Below are 21,245 nucleotides of genomic sequence, written 5' to 3' on the forward strand. Positions count from 1 at the left end.
TCCACAGTTGATTGAATCCACGGGTGTGGGGGAATCCTGGATATGGAGGGCTGGCTATAGATTATAAAATATATCCCCTCCCCTGCACTGTCCAAGGTCAACTGTACCTGTTATAAAAATGGAAGGTACAACGAACACTATTTTGTACCTTAAATCCTTAAGGAGGCTTAGATTTCTGTGTAATTTGTGCAGAAGAACTACAGACCTGACTATAAGCCTTTACCAATGAATAGAATTAAAAACCTGGGAGCAAGGAGAAATAATTGAAAGCCAACCAACCATCTAGTTTCACTGCTCTGTCTCTCCAGACCAGGGAAACTTAATATCCAAAATACTCTAAAAAATGATTATTCCAAGTAGACTATGGCAAAGAGGCATTCTCTACCACACAGAAACCAACCTGTCTGACTGTGAGAACAGGAATTAAAGCTGCTGATACAGTTCTGCAATAACAAGCCAGTAGAAAGAGGTTCTCCTCAGTATCCATAAACTTTAAAATAAACTGTCATTTCATGTTGCCTTTCAATAGAGAAAGGGCTTCCCCAGTGGCTCAGTGGTAAAGAATCCAACTGCCAATGCAGGAGACACAAGAGACGTGGGTCGGGAAGATCCCTTGGAGTAGGAAATGGCAACCCACTCCAGTATTCTTGCCTGGAATATTCTATGGACCGAGCCTGGTGGGCTACAGTCCATGGGGTCACAAAGAGTCAGACACAACTGAGCATGCGCAAAAAAGAAGAACTTAAATAGAGTAAAATCTGTACCTCTAACCCCAACTTATACTCAAAATTACTTCAAAATCTTGGCCTCTAGTACAAGATGTCCCAAACAGATTCATCTTTAATTTCACATAGACCACCCCCCCACCCCTTCCCAATCATGGTTCTGTCAGAACTGGTACTGTTATTTTAGATTCTGTCCTTAGAAATCCTAAGAGTCATCTTTGGATAGTGCGGTGATAAAATCAGCTTATCAACAAATCATCATATTTCTTCCTTTAGTATGTCTCTCAAGTTAGCTGTTTCTTTTCTACTTCCACAACCTTCCAAGGAGTTCCTCCAAAACTTCTGAGTTAACGTTCTTACTATCAATCTGCCTGGAATTTAAACTAATCTGCAAACCACTGCTATGAACTTGATCCATTCATTAAGTATTTGCTGAGCACCTAGTGAGTGCCAAGGACTATTCTACACACAGGAAATACTTCAGCCAACAAATGAATATCTATGTCTTTGTGGAACTAATATGCTAGCAAGTGCAGACAGACAACACATAAGAAAATCAGAAAAAAGGCAAAAAAGAAAATCAGTGCTACAAAGGACAGAAGCAGGACAGTGTGGCAGAATAACCGTTGACTCCTTTGTGGTGGGTGGTCATGGAAATCTTCCCTTGGTGACTGACTTAAATGAATTAAATCAGTTGAAATGACTGATACTAGCATAGTAAGACAAAATCTACATCAAGATGAAGGAAATGAACCAATTCATATAGAAGAATGGGTCTAAGACAGAAGAGAGCTTGTTCCATTCTGTGAATAGAAGTCTGGCTGACCTGGGTAGGCCAGGAACAAAGGGTGGGAAAGGAAATTGGGGTTGGCTTCTTGAGGGCTTTGGATTTTAAGTGCTCTGATAGGTCAGTGAAAAGTTTTAAACAGAAAATGTTATCTGATTTATATTTCTACTTATTCTACTTTTAAAAGTTACTCTGGCTTCTATCAAGAGAATGGATTTGGGGAGGGCAAGAGTGGAATCCAGGACTTCCCTGGTGGCTCAAATGGTAAAGAATTTGCTTGCAAAGCAGGAGACCCAGGTTCGATCCCTGGGTTGGGAAGATCCCCTGGATAAGGGACTAGCTATCCACTCCAGTATTCTTGACTGGAGAATCCTATGGACAGAGGAGCTTGGTGAGCTACAGTCCATGGGGTCACAAAGAGTTGGACATGACTGAGCCACTAACACACACACACACACACACACACAAGCATGGAAGCAGGTAAACCGGTCAGGCCCAGACAGGGTGCAGTAGTTTGGATGAGTGGCTTGGTCAAGGGTGGTATTGGTAGAAATGGAAAGAGGTCATGTTATGAGTGTGTTTTATAGGCGGATTTGACAGGCCTTACTTTTAAGGATAGGAGGCATGAGAAAGACAAAATAAACCAAGCAAATCAATCAAGGATGAGTCTTAACCTTTGGCCTGAGCATCTGGGTATCATTTCTTGATACAGAACAAAGCAAAGGAAAGCAGGGATGTGTGTGTCACTGGGGAGCACATCACGTTAAGCATCCAAGCAGAAACAGCAGGTAGGTCATGATGTGATGTGGAGTATGAGTCATTAACTTCCGGAAGATCTCAAAACAGTGTTTTCCAGTCTGCTCTAGAATCTATCTCAGCTCACAACTGCAGTTAAGTCCAACACTTCTCTGTAGCTGTTTTAAGATTTTCAATAGTCTGGAACCAACTTAACTAGGCAATTTTGTTTCCTATGGGAACCTTATTTCTAGCCAGGCTAGTATTTTCTCTGTCTGCCCCTGTTCCCCCTGCAAAACATACACACACACACACACACACACACAAGCACACTCTTGCCTCAGTGCTTCTGTTCACCTCCTTAACCAAACTGTCTCCCCACTGGTCCCACCATCTGATCCTACATCATTCTTCTATCCCCAGTTCCTTCTACCCACACACAATTCCTTCCATACACAATTCAGTTCATCTCCTCTACTCACTCCTCAGATAATTCCAATCCACTGAACTCTCCCAGTGAATTTCTGTTATCATTGGTGATCACAGTTTAACCACAGAACATAGTGACAGTGAAATAATAAAATCAGAATCAGTAGGATAATAAACACCTGAAACATAAGTGTAACAGTAATGAGAGAATAATAAGCAATTTGTTTATTTCTGTTTCTGGGTACAACTTACCTTTACTGTGTGTGGGCTCAGTCGTGTCCTGACTCTGCAACCCTATGGACCCTATGGCCTGACAGCCTCCTCTGTTCATGGAATTTTCCAGGCAAGAGTACTGGAGTGGATTGTCATTTACTACTGCAGAGGCTCTTCCTGACCTGAGGATCAAACCCATGTCTCTTGCATCTCCTGCACTGGCAGGCAGATTCTTTACCACTGTACAACCCAGGAAGCCCTAAAATTTACTTTAGCTAACAATAAATTACATAATCTATAGTTAGATAGAGCTTCATAACTGCCAAGGGGCTGTGGTATATATCTTATTATTTGATCCTCACAAGAAGTCACAAGGAAGGCAAGACAGGTATCAGCTCAGTTACCTGACTGAGAAACCAAGGTTCAGAGAATTTAAATGGCTTGCCTGAGGCCACAGAGCTGGTCATGATGGCTCCAAGGCAAAGCAGAAGCATCCTGGCTCTTTCAAATACATCAGTTGGAAACTACAGTAAGACAGGCAATAAGCATTGATAATGGCCTTTCTTGATCTATAATTTTAACCCAGGTATCAAAATCTGAGAAAGAAAAATGATTTCTCTTCTGCTGCCATTTTGATCCCTGTCCCTGTCAGTCTAAGAGTCTAGGGGAAAAGAGAAATAGAATCTTCAGGCAAACCAAGCCAATGGTGAATTCTAGATCTAATTTGAGAAATCAGTCTACTCAGGTATGTGCCAAAAGGTCTGACACAGAACCAGAACCATCCCTTCAACTGCACCCAAAGAAATCAGCCACCCCAAGGTCTCTGAGCAGGAAAATTAACCACGGTGCTCTTAGGCCGCTCCAGCTCGCCCAGGCTGTGTGCTCTAGGCTGGGTTGGCTCCAGTCAGCTCCCTGGAGCCAGGAGGAAAGTGGCCAACTTGGAAATTGTATGTGAAGGCAAAGTATTTGGTTATTGCTATGATTGCTTAGAATATCTGGGCCCCCATGTTCCTTTGAAGGCCTAAGTTCCCTTTATGCTGTTTCTTTCCTCTTTTAAAGATTAACACCAGGAGGCAATATAAGATATCTGTTATATCTCCTCAGCTAAACTTTAAATCTGTAGCTTTCTGTGAAGCCTGCAACACCTCAATCAGAATCTTGTGTCTTGGCACTCAGTAAATGTATAAGCATGTAAAAATAACAATGGACCTGAGTGATTAGAGGTTTATAGAAACAGACAACAAAAGAAAAGGGATGGTACAGTGTGTAATGAAAAACCCAGGTCAGGACTGACAATTTTAAACAAACAGAACTAGAAAATTAAATGTGCCTTTAGAGAAAAAAAATGGCCTCGCTAAGCAAGTCAAGAAATACTATTTTAGAGATCATATACTCTTTTGTGATCTTTTTACAAATCAGGAAACTGACAGTCAGAGGAAAAGTGAGGATTAAAAACACATTTCTCAATTGCTAGGCCTGGTGATTTTTCATTTATAACAAGCTGCATGCAGATGGAAACAGGTCTCTCATGATGAATGAAACAGGGCGCATCCCACTTACCTCACTTCCATTCTAATTTCCTCAAAGCAAGATGGAAGGAAGGAAGTGAGAAGTGTAACCCCATGACCCACCACAGCCCCAAACCACAGCTTCTCTTACTTAAAACGCACTCTGTGTGGTCATATCAGTGGCAAACCAACAAACGCCTTGATTTTGTGCTATCACTATGATAATGTTAAGTGTGCTTCCTTAAAACTGTTAAGCTTTCCTATTAAAAGATGTATTTCTTTTTCATCTCTCATTCCACAGCTGATTGTTTTGAAAATATATTATTCTTTTAATTATATCAATTGAAATATATTCTTTGATGCAACACATAGTAAAGAGACACTTGAAATCACTGTTGTCATATCACTGGCTTCTCTGGCTTTAAATAATAATAGGGCACACCCACAGAGTTAGATTAAAAGAAGGAAAATCTGTGAACAGAAACCTAACAGTAGATTCATATTGGATATGACCTTGATTCTAGAACCAATCTTCTCTTCTTTAAAAAAAAAAAAGCTTTTTATTTTCTAATATAAGTATATTATCTGCTTTCAAAAAGAGCTTTATTCCTCTATTAGAATTTATGATGAAATTAAATTACTCCAATGATGCTAACTATTAAGAGTCTAAAATCTAAAACAGAAATTTTTGGTATGAATCAGAATGCTAATCAGTTTAGATTAAGACACTCACTCTATTTATGAGGCAAAATTAAAAATAATTTTCCAACAGGAATCTCAGCATCCTTTCATATTTTCTATATTTTAATAAATTTCTTATAAAGCACCTAGCACCATGCCTGCAAAGAGTAATCTCTTAATAATAAACAATAGTTAATAACTATTGCTACCCAGGCTTTAGCAAATATTTCTTTGAAATAAATGAATTGTTGAAAGTAAAGGAAACGGACAACTTTTGTCTGAGAGGAAAGCATTCTGAAAGAGTTCACCCATGTGCTTATAAGAAATATAAATGGTCAAAGGCATGGTTTTCAAGAAAATAGATATATTGGGTAAATAAAATATATTACTAAAGTGACTATCACCTGTTTATTTTTACTTTTATGAAACGTAGCAACTAGAGAACTTAAAATTACATATAAGGCTTGCATTGTATTTCGCCAGGACAATTGAAAAGACCCTGATGCTGGTTAGATTGAGGGCAAGAGGAGAAGGGGGCAGCGACAGAGGATGAGATGGTTGGATGGCATCACTGACAGTGCACATGAGTCTAAGCAAACTCCAGGAGATAGTGAAAGACAGGGAGCCTGGTGTGCTGCAGTTCACGGGGTCACAAAGAGTCAGACACGACTGAGCGCCTGAACGAGGACAGTACTGGTCTAGACAATTATTTGGCAATATAACCACAGAAAGCTGACAAATCAGACAAACCTCCACATGTCTCTAAGATTTCTTTTGGATAAAGTATGAGTAAATAGTCTCCGAAAAAAGATAAAAAATAAGTGCATGCAAAAATCTTCAATGTAGGAACTACAAAGTAGATGTAACATTAAAACATATTCCAGAAGCATGCTTCATTTTTTGAAGCAAGGACCAGCACTTGTTTTTTTCTTTAAAAGGCCAGGGGATAAAGAATTTTCCCTTTGTGGCCAAATGGACTTTGTCAAAACTAGTCAACTCAACCACTCAGTACAAAAGTCAGCCACAGAAAATATGTAAACAGATGGGCAGGGCTATGTTGTAATAAAACTTTATTTATAAAACCAGGCCACCTGAATTCGGTTCTCAGACTGCAGTTTGCTAACTCCTGTTATAAAATAAAACCCCATGAATTCAACTTCATAACAACAAAATACATTTTAAACTAACCAGGTTTGTTTTAAACAATAACAGTAAAAAACAAGGAAAGTTCAAATCAACTGGAGAAGATCAAGAATGCCTCATTTGAAAGAAAGGTGGAATTCAGGAAAGTGAGACAGAAATGATGAGAAAAATAATAAACAACTTTGTCTCTGGAAACAATTCATATAATGTCACAGAAAACAAGAACAAAACTCACTTACATTTAACTCTATTATCCACAGTAATGTTACAAATAAGAGGTCAAAGGTGACAAACAAACAGAAAGTCCTCCTGACATCAGATATGCCCTTCTTCTCCCTTCCTTCATAGGACTCGATCCTGGCCATGAGCTGCGTGGGGTTGATGGAGTGGACGTCGCGCACAGAAGCGTGTGAGCTCTGACTCCCCGTGAGAGTATTCTCCATGTCTTCTGGCAGGGGGTTCATCCTGCAGGAGGGTTAAAGGAGCCTCTCTCCAACTTCACCATCCCTCGAGGGAAGAGATCTTTGGGGAACAGAAGAGAGACACCACATTAAATCAGAGCCCACCTGATACTGCAATGTGACCCCCATCCCCGTGCAACAGTCCATCTGTCTGAGCATCAGGGTGTCTGAACTGAAGACATTTCTGTCCTGATGAAGATAGAGTGAGAAAGTGAAATGAGAAGCAATTCTTGATGTTATCCATCAATACTACTCCAAAAAAAACTGTTATGGAAAAAAACTGTCAATAAAGAATACAATACAGTAAATGGTAAAGACAGGTTGTTAATCACAACAAAAATGTGTGCCTGGAACCTGGAGCATGCCTCTGGGTGAACAAGCCAAGGCAGCTCCCTTGCTGCGCCAGGCAGAAAACTACAATTCTGTCAGTGTCATTCCCTGTGGACCAGGAAACGTTTACCGAACAGCTTCACTGAGAGCATGTAACTAAAACACGTAAATCAGCTACTTCCTATAGAGGAACTGCTTTCCACCACGGTATCTTTGCATTTCCATTACCTGTTAATAAGTCCGTTTCTGCACCTCTCCTTAGAAAAGAACTATGTCCACCCTAAGAAGTTTACCATATGCAAACACCTCACTGATAACTGCAACAATCACTGTCCCAAATGGAGACACTGGATCCCTCCCCTCAAGGCCAGCACATGCTTCTAAAATAAATAAAAGATTGGGAATCTGAATGATCTGATCTCCCCAAGGATGGGGCAAAGTCAGCAAACAGAGAGTATTATGATGGATGGCATTTTTCTTTGCTAACTATTCTGGTTTCCTTTCCTACATTAGCTCTCCCTGAAGGGAGGATTATACGCCCCTGGTTCTGCTGAACCTGGTGCCTTTTGTTGGCCAGTGTAATGCGTGTCATTTACGTCCAGAGCTTAACCAGCGCAAGGCTTCCGTGCTCTCCTTTCTGCCACAATGGGGTGACTGGCAAAGTCCAGAGAAAGAACATTTTTCAGGTGGGCAAAATACCACTTCAAAACATTGCTGGAACTTCCCTCAAGTCTATCTTTACCCTTGGCTTTTCATTTCTCTCCTTCCCCACACTCAGGAACAGAAGTGCTTCCCACATTTTCATAAAGTGTAGTGATTTAATGACAAAACATTTTTGAAAGCAATTTGGTTATATGAACTATGATACTTAAAAATATTTGTATTTCTTGATCCTGTAACCCTACTTCTGGTAATCTAAAGGAACTTAACTGTAGACCTTCAAGGCAAAAGTTGATCTGTGTCATTAGAGTCTGGGTCAGTGATTACTCCCAAGCAAAAGGAAGGAAAAAGTTACTAGAGGGCACAAGCGTGGTCTTGGTCTTAGTAGGGCTAATAGGGCTCTACTTGTTTTTTTAATAATTTATTGTCATATCATTGGCTCAAATCCACTAAACTGTACAGAAAATCTAAAGAAGTCACAATTCAAATAGAGGACTGTTTTTAGGAAGAAAACCATTTGCAAGGTAATTAGATCATTTTCTTAGTCTTACTCATTTTCCTTTCCCCTCATCAATGAAAAAGGACAGCAAACACCAATGGCCGAGAAACCTGAGGCTATTTCCAACTAAAAACTGACATCATTCAACGCTGTACACACCTGACTTGGGAAATGAGAATCATTACCTTATGTTTCATACATGTGTTTATATAATTGCTAATTAGCTAGAATGCTTAGGTGCTATTTGCAATGGCTTTAATAGTAAAGTTACCCATGGCACAGAATGCTCTGAGAAGCTTGACTCTTATCAGATGGACCTCTGTCTGGGACAGATTGAAATTTTAAAAGGGAGCGAAAGCTTCCTTTTAATGAGTAAAGTGGAAGATACTTCTAAAGCCTTTTTTCCGCTCTACAACTGCAGGACTTCACCTTAACCATGTCCTTCAGAAAGATTCAGTTCAAGTGTCAATTCCTTCAGGAAGACTTCCCTGAAATACTCCCCACATTCCTATCCCCAGGCAAGGCCAAGTACATCTCCTCCCTTAAGCTTGTGGATATGCCACTTACAATAATGCTTACCACACTGCCTTAATTACCACTTGTCCATCTCTCCTACTAGCTGGAGTGTTCCTTGAAGCCCTTCAATTTGATTTGCACACCCTTGTGTCCTTAGGGACCACCTCAGCACATGTGCAGCAGAATCAAAACATATATTGACTGGATAAATCCTGCCTAGCATCTAGCCCACACAATAATGCAGAGTGGGCTCTTGGAAACCTCTACTTCTCATTTTTGAGGAAGAACTTGGATATTTTCCCAGATACAATGCAGAAAGTATTAAACACCCAGTTCTTGTACTGAGTCCTCTCTGGAGTTGGCTTGAGGAAAGCTGCTGCCGCTGCTGCTAAGTCACTTCAGTCGTGTCCGACTCTGTGCGACCCCATAGACGGCAGCCCACCAGGCTCCCCCATCTCTGGGATTCTCCAGGCAAGAACACTGGAGTGGGTTGCCATTTCCTTCTCCAATGCATGAAAGTGAAAAGTGAAAGTGAAGTCGCTCAGTCGCGTCCAACTCCTAGTGACCCCATGGTCTACAACCTACCAGGCTCCTTCGTCCATGGGATTTTCCAGGCAAGAATACTGGAGTGGGTTGCCTCTCTAAAGAAGTGTTAAGTACTGATCAGCTGTACACATGGGGGCCTGAATCTACAAAGCAGGGTTTATTCCAACGATGGAAGGAGCACGGGAAAGGGGGCAGGAGAGGAAGAGCTGAGTGGAGGGTTATAAAATAAAGAAAAACATCACTTTATTTTTCTCTGGAATTTGTGTGAGGAGATGAGAATCCTCTTTTGTTGTTTTGGTTTTTGAAAAAGAGATTCATATCTTAATTGTTTTATCTGGATAGGTAAGGCTCCTCCTCTGTGTTGGCTATTTTGACAGTCAAGCTGTGTTCACAAACCACTCCCAAATTCTGAGGCTTAAAACAATCTACATTTATTCCCAGGTTCATGGGTCTAGTTCAGTTCACCTGGTCTAGTCTGAGCCCAGCTGGCAACTCTGCTTCAGGTGATGCATAGAAGAGTTTGGCTTCAAACTGTGTGTTGGGTCTAAGTCTGTCTTAGACTGTCCTGTCTGTCTTTCTCCTTGGTCCAAGATGACCTGGGGAATGTTCTCTTCATGGCAAATGGCAAGAGCACAGGAGACAAGCTCAACCATGTAAGCACAGTGGAATCTCTGTACACATCATGTTTGCTCATATTCTATTGGTTAAAGCCCAAAGGGCATGGAGCTGAGATGTATACACTCCATCCAAACAGGAGAAGAAGGTAAGTGAGTATTTGTTGACAAATATTCCAATCTATCACAAATGTCAATGTTCTAAACTAGGAGTCAACAAACTGCAGCCTGTAGGTCAAATGTGGCAGGCTATTTGTTTCTGAATGCAGAAGTTTTATTAGAATACCACCACACCCATTCCTGTGGTTGGTATCGATTGCTATGGATACTTTCCATGAAGAAAGGGGAAGGGAATAGCCACAACCGAGATTATATGGTTCACAAAGCCTAAAATACTTCCTTTATTATTTGTAATTTTCTAAAAAGGGGGACTGTTGCTTCCATCACCTTCTCAAAGGGGAGATAGCTGAAATTCAGAGTTACTGTGTTATAACAGCAAAAAGTAGGCTAATTGATGAATATTAATTTTTCCAATGTATGCTCTGATTCTTCAATGAGGAAAAACTTATAATTTCTTCTCCTCTTTATTTTTCCATAGGTGGCCCTTGTGACATAGCATAGCTCAAGCACAGGTGGTCTTGTCTCATGCTGGCTTACCTTAGGGCCACTTCAGCAGTACTTTTAGCCCAATACACGGCTCTCTGCCTTATTCTATTCCCTTAATCCCACATTACTAGAGCTGGAGAAAAACGCTGTCCCATCTATACTGGTAGCTTCCTAAACGATAATACCCTTCACACTTGGAGAAAAACAAAAATCTGAGATCCTTTTGCTTCTAGAAAGAAGAGCTTACATCTTCGAGCAGCTGTATCTTTCAAATGTCCCCAGGATGGCTGTAAAACTGGTTGGCCAAAACTTCAGCTCCATCTGCTTCGACACAGAATTGATATATTACCCAGATGGTAAACAGCAGCTGCTCTGGGGCAGTAGCCACCACAGCAAGCATTTTGCACAAGTCCCACAGTCTCCTGGGAGAAAAGGAAAGGGCCTCTGGGCACCTAGTGGTGGCAGTCAAATCAAGTCTCTCAACCCAGGGTCCCAGCCTTCTTCTCTGTATTACTTCCGGCCACAGCAAGACAATGTATGTTCTACTCTGAGAGAGAATGTGAGGATAACAGACACTAAAAACACTTAACTCAGCAAGACCTTAGTCATCAACTTATCCAGAGGCCTGGGGAGCAGATTTGGCTTATAGACATGTTTTGCTTGGTCTTGTACAGGATTTCTAAAGATTTTGAACTAATTGCTAACATTTTAAATAATGATCTTTCAAGTAAAATTCCAGATGTCTAGCTTCTCTGGAAAAGTTAAAAGACACAGAATGGCCAGGCCTGCATTCCCTTACCATGAGAACAAAGCCAAGAAACTGCTGAGCTCTTCAGATGGAGCCCACACTCTCCACTTGGCCTCAGCCTCGACCTTGCCTGGGGGCATCCGAGTCCACCACGCTGATCTACTCCCCCTCCCTTGCTTGACAGGCAGAGAGTCCTACAACTGAAGGTTGTGTCTCAAGGTGCTATTTCACAGCTTTCCTCATGCTTGTTATTGAAATTATTCTTGCCTAGAAAGGTTTGCTTACAGATGGAGAAAACAAAAAAGTAGCAGCTGAGGCCTACGTGGATTATGAGGGTTCACCCATCCGAAAGATATTTCAAGACATATTTGAGGATTAAGACCTCCACTTCCTTCCTCTCTGTCAGATTCCTGGAAGGAAACAGGAGGGACATAAGGTGTTCAAACGGCCCTTGGGATACAGTGACTGGGCTTGTCCCTAAAGACCAGAGCTGCCTCAGGGGTGCCCACTCTGTCCCAGGACTGGGTTTCTCAGGGGGCAGGAAGCACCCAGAGTTGGCTCTCCTCTTGCAAGGCCCACCACGTGTTATGAGACCCGGTAGATGATGGTTTTTTAAAAGTCCTGTTTAGAGCCGAAAGTTTCCAAAATGAAACAGGTAGCAGTGGAGAATGGGAATAACATGGGAGTAACCTGACATTTACAAGCATAATGTGCCAGTATGAGCAAAAGGCATGATAGCTAAAAAAACACAGATGCTTTCAGAGTAAGCATGCACAGAGAAGACAGTGCTGTGGAAAGGAAGCTAATCCAGAGTATCAGAAAAACATAATAGACAACGTTCCTATTCTAAAGGTATCACTGTGAGATGAGGAAAGTTCTACATGCCTAAGAAGACCTGGGGATTCTACATGTCAGAATTCAACTAACTATTCAAACTTTCAAAAAATAAAAACTTCTATTTAGTGTCTGTTTAGATGAGCTGCTTATATTTTTAGAATATCCTGAAGATGCTTTGCAGTAAAGACATTCTAAGCAACAACAACAACAACACATGATTCATTGTCCTGCGCTTCCTGATTCTAATACTCTAGTATGTCCATTCTACCTTGGAAGGTAAAGAAAGACCTGGTAGAACTCTGATGACAGTGGCTTTAGTAGAAAGTCTGGCAGCAGCCCAGGTTAGGAAGCTAATGAATTTGTGTTACATTCCAGCTTCTGGGCTAGAGGATTATCACGATGAAGAACTACAGGAAGTTTAACAAAATCAAGATCAAACAAACCTGTCTTTGGCAAATATCCACTACCATTATGCTCACATTTCAAAACAGCCCTGGCTTACTTTATGCCTTACATACTCCAAGTTAAATACAATGTCTAGAAATGCAGTACTAAAATCTAGACAATTGGATTGAAATTTAAAACACCTTCACATCACTTTCGAATTAGCAGCTGTAGCAATAGGAAATTACTGTATAGAGAAGTCTGGAAAATAAAGTTATTTTAAGTTAATAAGTAAAAAAAAATTTAAGCATCTAAATAAAATCACTCACCAACTGTTTGATACAAATTTTAAAATCTTTCCAGAATCAAGGAGTCAAATTTTTCCAGCAGATCCCTATTAATTTTCCAACTGAAAATGAGTGAAATACTTAGAAGAAGAAGAAAAAAATCTATGTGCATGTATGAAACTCTACTGGGCGTTTTATAGATTTGCCTATATCACCAGGACTATAACGGGAAATTAAGATAATACTGTCCTCTGAAATTTAAACCATAAAATCAACACATAGTGAATCAGAGTAGATGTGCTCTGTCCTTAAAGACATAAAATGGCTCACGGGCCAACAAACAAGAACAAGGTGACTGGACATATGTTCAAAGGTGGGAACATGCCCACCAGAAAGGGGGGTGGTCAGTCCGCAAAACAGGAGAAACAGGGTCATGAACAAATGGCAGCTGTGCCCAGCCTGGCACCCTTCAAATAGGGGCACCTTGTCTGTTGGATTTTAAGTCTTCAACACACTGACTAGATGATTCCTACGATTACTATGATGGCATCAGGGCATCATCAGTGTCTTTTGTTACTGAACAGTTTAATAATTCCCAACATACCTCCTACAACCTGTCATAATGCTGTGCTCCTTATTAAGGTGTGACAGGGCAACAGCACACCAGTTAGCCTGAGATTAAACAGCCTACATGGCAGTTATGTTGTTAACTGTAGATTCTGAGGTGTGAGTTTACCTGTGTGAGGAAGTGCCCCTTCTCATAGGGCTCCGGACACAGAGGCTGACAAAATCAAGTTTCGCAGTCAACAAGAAAGACGGCTGGACTCAAAGCTAACAAAGTCACGAATGTGATACCACTGAAAAGCTTTTTTGGGGAGGTAAATGTCAAGATGTCTCCTGATGACCCTCAGTGGTATTATCATGCAAAACTGCTCTTAAGTGGCTCCTAGAGATATCACCCAGAGACCATATTAGTGATGGTTAGCCACCATAAAAACCAGCATATCCTATATATAGTATACAAGTGGGAATATTGCAAAAGAGAATTATAGAAAGGTTGTATCATCACTCCAGTATTTTGCCAATATCTCTTCATAAGCTTACATGTAATAGTCATTTTTATTAATAATCATTTAATAAGTAGACTTATTAAATGAATGACAGTTACCAAGCTCAACCCAAAGCTGTAATAACTGAACTTGACTATGTGATGGTGATACCATATTTGCTTACTCTCAATCTGACTTGCATTTAGGTGTGATCACAAATTCATACTCAATAAAAAGCCAAGGAGGGTATATAGTTCAGTTAGAGATTTTTAATAAGTACACAAAAACTTAAAAAGCTCAAGATGCATAAAGTTCTGAAGATACTCTGAAGTTACATACTCTTAACCTAAGCACCTAGGAGAAGGCAATGGCAACCCACTCCAGTACTACTGCCTGGAAAATCCCATGGATGGAGGAGCCTGGTAGGCTGCAGTCCATGAGGTCTCTAAGAGTGAGACACTACTGGGCAACTTCACTTTCACTTTTCACTTTCATGCATTGGAGAAGGAAATGGCAACCCGCTCCAGTGTTCTTGCCTGGAGAATCCCAGGGATGGGGGAGCCTGGTGGGCTGCTGTCTATGGGATCGCACAGAGTTGGACATGACTGAAGCGACTTAGCAGCAGCAGCAACCTAAGCAATTATAGCTACAATCTGATAGTAGTCTTAATATATTTGAAGGGCTTCCCAGATGGCGCCAGTGGTAAAGTATCTGCCTGCCAATGCAGGAGACATGGGTTTGATCCTAGGGTCAGGAAGATGCCCTGGAGGAGAGCATGGCAACCTACTCAAGTATTCTTGCCTGGAGAATTCCATGGACAGAGGAGCCTGATGGGCTACGGTCCTTAGAGTTCCAAAGAGCCAGACATGACTGAAGCAACTTAGCACACATGCTCACACACACAATATAATTGAAATCAGGTTTAAGATTTACCAATCAGTATCCATGTACTTCTTATGAGAAAGAACAGAAATACAAAATGCATCTTTAAAAACTAAGAAAATGCGAAAGCTTACTTAGTGATACATTATAATCAAAATGGGAAGTTTTAGTTTACTTTTTTTATCTATTTAGTATGTTAAAGACACAAATGGATATAGATTATTCAAACACTGTAAGTTTTAACACTGTAAGTTTATTAAACACTGTATTTTTTCAACCCTACAACCCTACATACATATATGCTATTTTAAGGATATAATATGCCATGTTCTAAATATTGATCATAAAGCTAGACTATTAAAAATATATAATTTGGCAAGCCTTACAATTAGATGCAAAATACAGAATAAATAATAAATAAATAAGTTTTCTAAAATAACTACTGAGATAAAAATAGTTAAAAATTAAAACAGACTATTTAGAAAATACTGTGGAATGCTGTCAAAGTTAGGCTTATTATCAAATTCACTTCTTTAAAGTGCTCATGAAATTAAAAGACGCTTACTCCTTGGAAGGAAAGTTATGACCAACCTAGAGAGCACATTCAAAAGCAGAGACATTACTTTGCCAACAAAGGTCCGACTAGTCAAGGCTATGGTTTTTCCAGTGGTCAGGTATGGATGTGAGAGTTGGATTGTGAAGAAAGCTGAGCACTGAAGAATTGATGCTTTTGAATTGTGGTGTTGGAGAAGACTCTTGAGAGTCCCTTGTACTGCAAGGAAATCCAACCAGTCCATCCTAAAGGAGATCAGTCCTGGGTGTTCATTGGAAGGACTAATGCTGAAGCTGAAACTCCAATACTTTGGCCACCTCATGCAAAGAACTGACTCCTTGGAAAAGACCCTGATGCTGGGAGGTATTGGGGACAGGAGGAGAAGGGGACAACAGAGGATGAGATGGCTGGATGGCATCACTGACTCGATGGACATGAGTCTGAGTGAACTCCGGGAGTTGGTGATGGACAGGGAGGCCTGGTGTGCTGCGATTCATGGGGTCGCAAAGTCGGACATGACTGAGTGACTGAACTGAACTGAACTGAAAGTGCTCTAATTATTTTTTCAATATAGTATAAGATTAAAGAATTAGGCATTTAAATAATAAAGTTTTGCCAAATATCAAAATGAATCTGCCACAGGTATACATGTGTTCCCCATCCTGAACCCTCCTCCCTCCTCCCTCCCCATTTGATATTTGGCAAAACTAATACAATTATGTAAAGTTTAAAAATAAAATAAAATTAGAAAAAAAAATAAATAAAATAAAATGCAAAAAAATAAAAATAAAAAAAAAAATAAGAAGGAAGTATTTGTCATTCCATTCACTCATACATGCAATGAGACAGAGATTTACTGAGCAATTTCAGACACCAAGTATTGTTCTCCTTCTAGAGACTGATCTGTTTTTTTTAAAAAAAAAAGAGAGACCCAAATATCTATTCTTTGGAAGTTCATATTAAGAGACAGAAAATAAACAAGAAAATTTGGTAAAATATATAAGATTACATCAACACCAAGAAAAATAAATCAGAGGAAAAAAATTTAAATAGTGAGTATTTACCTCTAATGTAGGATAGATTGAGAAGGTCTCCATAAAAATTTCAATCAACGTTTAAAGGAAATGTGAGTGTAAGACACAAGATAACTAAAGAAAATTAATGAAAACAACTTTATTCATTTCAGAGCAAATGTGAGAAATATGGTAAACTACCTAGACTACATCCTGTCCTCCCTGAAAAAATAAATAAATAAATAAATAATAAAGTTATAAAAGCTCTAAGTATCCCATGGGGAAAAAATTTAAAAATGAAAAACAATGGTACAATTAATAAATAAATTCAAATGAAGAATGATAATTGTTCCAATCTGAGTGATGGCTACAATGTAATTCATTATATTAAACCCCCTACTTTCGTACATGAATGAATATTTCCACAAATTTAAATAACATACATAACCACCCACCTCCCAAATCAAAATCTAGTTTGGGGAGAGGAGATTAAGAAAGGAATACACAGGTCATAATATAAATAGGAGAGGCTATTTTTCAAAGTATAAGTGATACTTTATATGCATCACATTTAAAAATCATAAATAAGTCAATACAAAAGAAATATATATGATGCATCAAGAAGACATAGATGGCTTGGATAGAATGAATCATCATAAAAAAGAACAGTGAAAAAAAAGTTGACACAGAATCACCTAGAGTCAGAGTATGTATGATAAAAGTTTCAAAATTTGAAATAAAAGATAAACAAACATTAAAATTAAAGAAAAACTGTCCCATCATTAAACAAAGTTAGCACAATCCCAACATAATCTGACCAACAACACACAAGAACAAAAGAACACAAGTATAAACCTATCTCACCTATTAACTATCATTATATTATGTAAGAGTGGATGCCTTATATTAACATAATAAAATCCTTCCCTGAGACTGAGTCAGGCACAATTCTGAGTACTTAACACACATTATGCCATTTAAGTTTCACAATAGCTCCCACAAGTAGGTCCCACGTATTAGAATGTACTCCTGAAACATCACAAAAGTCAGTCAAAATTCCTATGAAAGAAAAAAACAAAACCTAACTGGAAGGCACATATTTCTGTTTACACATTAAACTGTTTCACTGCATTTTGAAACCATGCATGCATACAACATATATTTATGTGGGCTGAAGAACTTTGAAATTATGTATGTTTTGACTGGTTTCAAATCTTGGAGGGGGGGAACCCTTACTTTCCACAAAGATATCCACCATCTTCCACTTTTTTTAAACTATGGCTCTCTCAAGTCTCTTATTCTCCAGGTTTTGAAACATATGTGATAATGAGAAAAGCTGAAGGAAAATCACTTTAAGCTGAAGGAAAATCAGTGTAAGCAACTGACAATCAGTGTCAGGAGACAAGGAAAAACTTATAAATGAGAGACATGTGTGCCCAGTCTTACAGGGTCAAACGTGTGGAAATAGAGGTCACAAGATTATTCATCAGTAGAAGCCAGAAACATGGACTCTAAGAGCAATTTCTCAAATATTAAGCATTAGTTCAATTAAATCAATAATAAGTATACTGATGGTCAAGGAAAACTCATTACAGACAAGCCACTGTGTGGCCTGTACTTCCCTAAGCTTTTCTGTAGGGAAAAACTGGAGTAAACCAAAAAATACCTACAGATGATAAAGATACCATCAAAATGTAGTTGCAAAAGAAAGCTATTAATCAGTTGTTCAAGTACATGGAGAAAGAAATCTATGCATCAAAATATATTAAAGACTTTACTAAAAAGTTAACAAAACAAAATCATTACTATGCTAAATCATGCTAAATAAACCATGATTTCGGGATGAGGAATTCCTTCTTAGAAAATCTACAATGGGAAACAGAAATGAATACATAAAAATCAAGTTTTTATTCAAAAACATTAGAAGCTAAACAAGAATATTGCAAGACAGGTCGTGAAATCTTAAAATTCAGCTTGAAAAATGGGCAAAGCACATCAAGGCACAAAAGAAAACTACATTTGTTAATAAACTAATGTAAATCTCACCCAATACCTATTCATTTTTTAGGGAAGCAAATTAAATTCACAAGATTATTTATTAAATACCTTCCTGGGACCTTCAGACAGAGGTCAAATTTCTTAATCTTGCCTAACCTAACACATGGCTTACTTCCTCCAACCTTTCCAGAACCACTTCAGCACACCACAAATCACAAGCTTGCCTTCCCTAGAAGAATTACCTGGGTCACACAGCCTGTGGCATAAGCCTTCTTGGAGGAGGTCACCATTAACCCCACCACAGAGCCACCTAGCAGACCACCCACAAACTGAAGAACAATTATACTAAAGAAATTCTCGCACTGTTAAGAAAGTTCTAGGACCCACAACACATTTCCCAACCTTGGGATCTGGCAAAGGGACTGAGAACCCCCAGGGAATTTGTCTTTGGAGGCCAGGGGGATGTGGTTACAGAATTTACACAGGACAGGGGAAACACTCTTGGAGGGCACAAACAAAACCTTGTGCACACCAGGACTCAGGAGGAGGGAGCAGTGACCCCACAAGAGACTGACCCAGACTTGCCTGTGAGTGTCCAGGAGTCTCCAGCAGAGGCCGGGGTTGGCAGTGGCCTGCGGCAGGGTCTGGGGCACTGAGTGCAGCAGTGCATGCAGGAGACCTTTTGAAGGAGGTCACTGTTATCTTCATTACCTCCACCAAGGTTTGGTCTCAGATCAGACAACAGGGAGGGGACACAGTCCCGCCCATCAACAGAATTGGGTTAAAGATTTACTGAGCATGGCCTCACCCATCAGAACAAGACCCCGTTTGCCCCACAGGCAGTCTCTCCCATCAGGAAGTTTCCATAAGCCTCTTATCCTTATCCTTCAGAGGACAGACAGACTGAAAACCAGAACCACAGAAAACTAATCAAACTAATCACATGGACCGCAGCCTTGTCTAATTCAATGGAACTATGAGACTTGCTGTGAAGGGCCACCCAAAACAGGTCATGTTGGAAAGTTCTGACAAAACGTGGTCCACTAGAGAAGGGAATGGCAAACCAGATCAGTATTCTTGCCTTGAGAACCCCATGAACAGTAAGAAAAGGCAAAAAGATATGACACTGAAAGGTGAACTCCCCAGGTCGGTAGGTACCCAATATGTTACTGGAGAAGAGTGGAGAAATAACTCCAGAAAGAATGAAGAAACAGAGCCAAAGCGAAAACAACGCCCAGTTGTGGATGTGACTGGTGTTAGAAGTTAAGTCCAATGCTGTAAACAACAATATTACATCAGTTCAGTTCGGTTCAGTTCAGTCACTCAGTCATGTCCAACTCTTTGCTACCCCATGAATCACAGCAGCCAGGCCTCCCTGTCCATCACCAACTCCCGGAGTTAACCCAGACTCACGTCCATCGAGTCAGTGATGCCATCCAGCCATCTCATCCTCTGTCCTCCCCTTCTCCTCCTGCCCCCAATCTCTTCCAGCATCAGAGGTTTTTCCAATGAGTCAACTCTTTGCATGAGGTGGCCAAAGTACTGGAGTTTTAGCTTTAGCATCATTCCTTCCAAAGAACACCCAGGACCGATCTCCTTCAGAATAGACTGGTTGGATTTCCTTGCAGTCCAAGGCACTCTCAAGAGTCTTCTCCAACATCACAGTTCAAAAGCATCAATTCTTCGGCACTCAGCCTTCTTCACAGTCCAACTCTCACATCCAAACATGACCACTGGAAAAACCATAGCCTTGACTAGATGGACCTTTGTTGGCAAAGTAATGTCTCTGCTTTTGAATATGCTATCTAGGTTGGTCATAACTTTCCTTCCAAGGAGTAAGCGTCTTTTAATTTCATGGCTGCCACCATTTGCAGTGATTTTGGAGCCCCAAAAAATAAAGTCTGACACTGTTTCCACTGTTTCCCCATCTGTTTGCCATGAAATGATGGGACCAGATGCCATGATCTTCATTTTCTGAATGTTGAGCTTTAAGCCAACTTGTTCACTCTCCTCTTTCACTTTCATCAAGAGGCTTTTGAGTTCCTCTTCACTTTCTGCCATAAGGGTGGTGTCATCTGCATATCTGAGGTTATTGATATTTCTCCCACCAATCTTGATTCCAGCTTGTGCTTCTTCCAGCACAGCATTTCTCATGATGTACTCTGCATATAAGTTAAATAAGCAGGGTAACAATATACAGCCTTGACGTACTCCTTTTCCTATTTGGAACCAGTCTGTTGTTCCATGTCCAGTTCTAACTGTTGCTTCCTGACCTGCATACAAATTTCTCAAGAGGCAGATCAGGTGGTCTGGTATTCCCATCTCTTTCAGAATTTTCCACAGTTTATTGTGATCCACACAGTCAAAGGCTTTGGCAGAGTCAATAAAGCAGAAATAGATGCTTTTCTGGAACTCTCTTGCTTTTTCCATGATCCAGCAGATGTTGGAAATTTGATCTCTGGTTCCTCTGCCTTTTCTAAAACCAGCTTGAACATCAGGAAGTTCATGGTTCACATATTGCTGAAGCCTGGCTTGGAGAATTTTGGGCATTACTTTACTAGCGTGTGAGATGAGTGCAATCGTGCAGTAATTTGAGCATTCTTTGGCATTGCCTTTCTTTGGGATTGGAATGAAAACTGACCTTTTCCAGTCCTGTGGCCACTGTTGAGTTTTCCAAATGTGCTCACATATTGAGCGCAGCACTTTCACAGCATCATCTTTCAGGATTTGAAATAGGTCAACTGGAATTCCATCATCTCCACTAGCTTTGTTCGTAGTGATGCCTTCTAAGGCCCACTTGACTTCACATTCCAGGATGTCTGGCTCTAGGTCAGTGATCACACCATCATGATTATCTGGGTCATGAAGATCTTTTTTGTACAGTTTTTCTGTGTATTCTTGCCATCTCTTCTTATTATCTTCTGCTTCTGTTAGGTCCGTACCATTTCTGTCCTTTATCGAGCCCATCTTTGCATGAAATGTTCCCTTGGTATCTCTAATTTTCTTGAAGAGATCTCTAGTCTTTCCCATTCTGTTGTTTT

At 40.1% G+C, this 21,245-nt stretch overlaps 1 protein-coding gene across 1 annotated transcript in view; it reads right to left on the reverse strand.

Moving 5' to 3' along the window:
- STARD3NL (STARD3 N-terminal like) overlaps window positions 1–21,245 on the reverse strand; it is a 64,300-nt gene that overhangs the window by 20,354 nt on the left and 22,701 nt on the right. Inside the window, exon 2 of the mRNA XM_027539617.1 lies at window positions 6,461–6,743. Within this exon, the coding sequence (XP_027395418.1) occupies window positions 6,461–6,685 (225 nt within the window). The 5' untranslated portion in view covers window positions 6,686–6,743. The remainder of the gene's footprint in view (window positions 1–6,460; window positions 6,744–21,245) is intronic.

The sequence above is a fragment of the Bos indicus x Bos taurus genome, chromosome 4 (assembly GCF_003369695.1).
Source record: "Bos indicus x Bos taurus breed Angus x Brahman F1 hybrid chromosome 4, Bos_hybrid_MaternalHap_v2.0, whole genome shotgun sequence".
Lineage (NCBI taxonomy): Eukaryota > Metazoa > Chordata > Mammalia > Artiodactyla > Bovidae > Bos > Bos indicus x Bos taurus.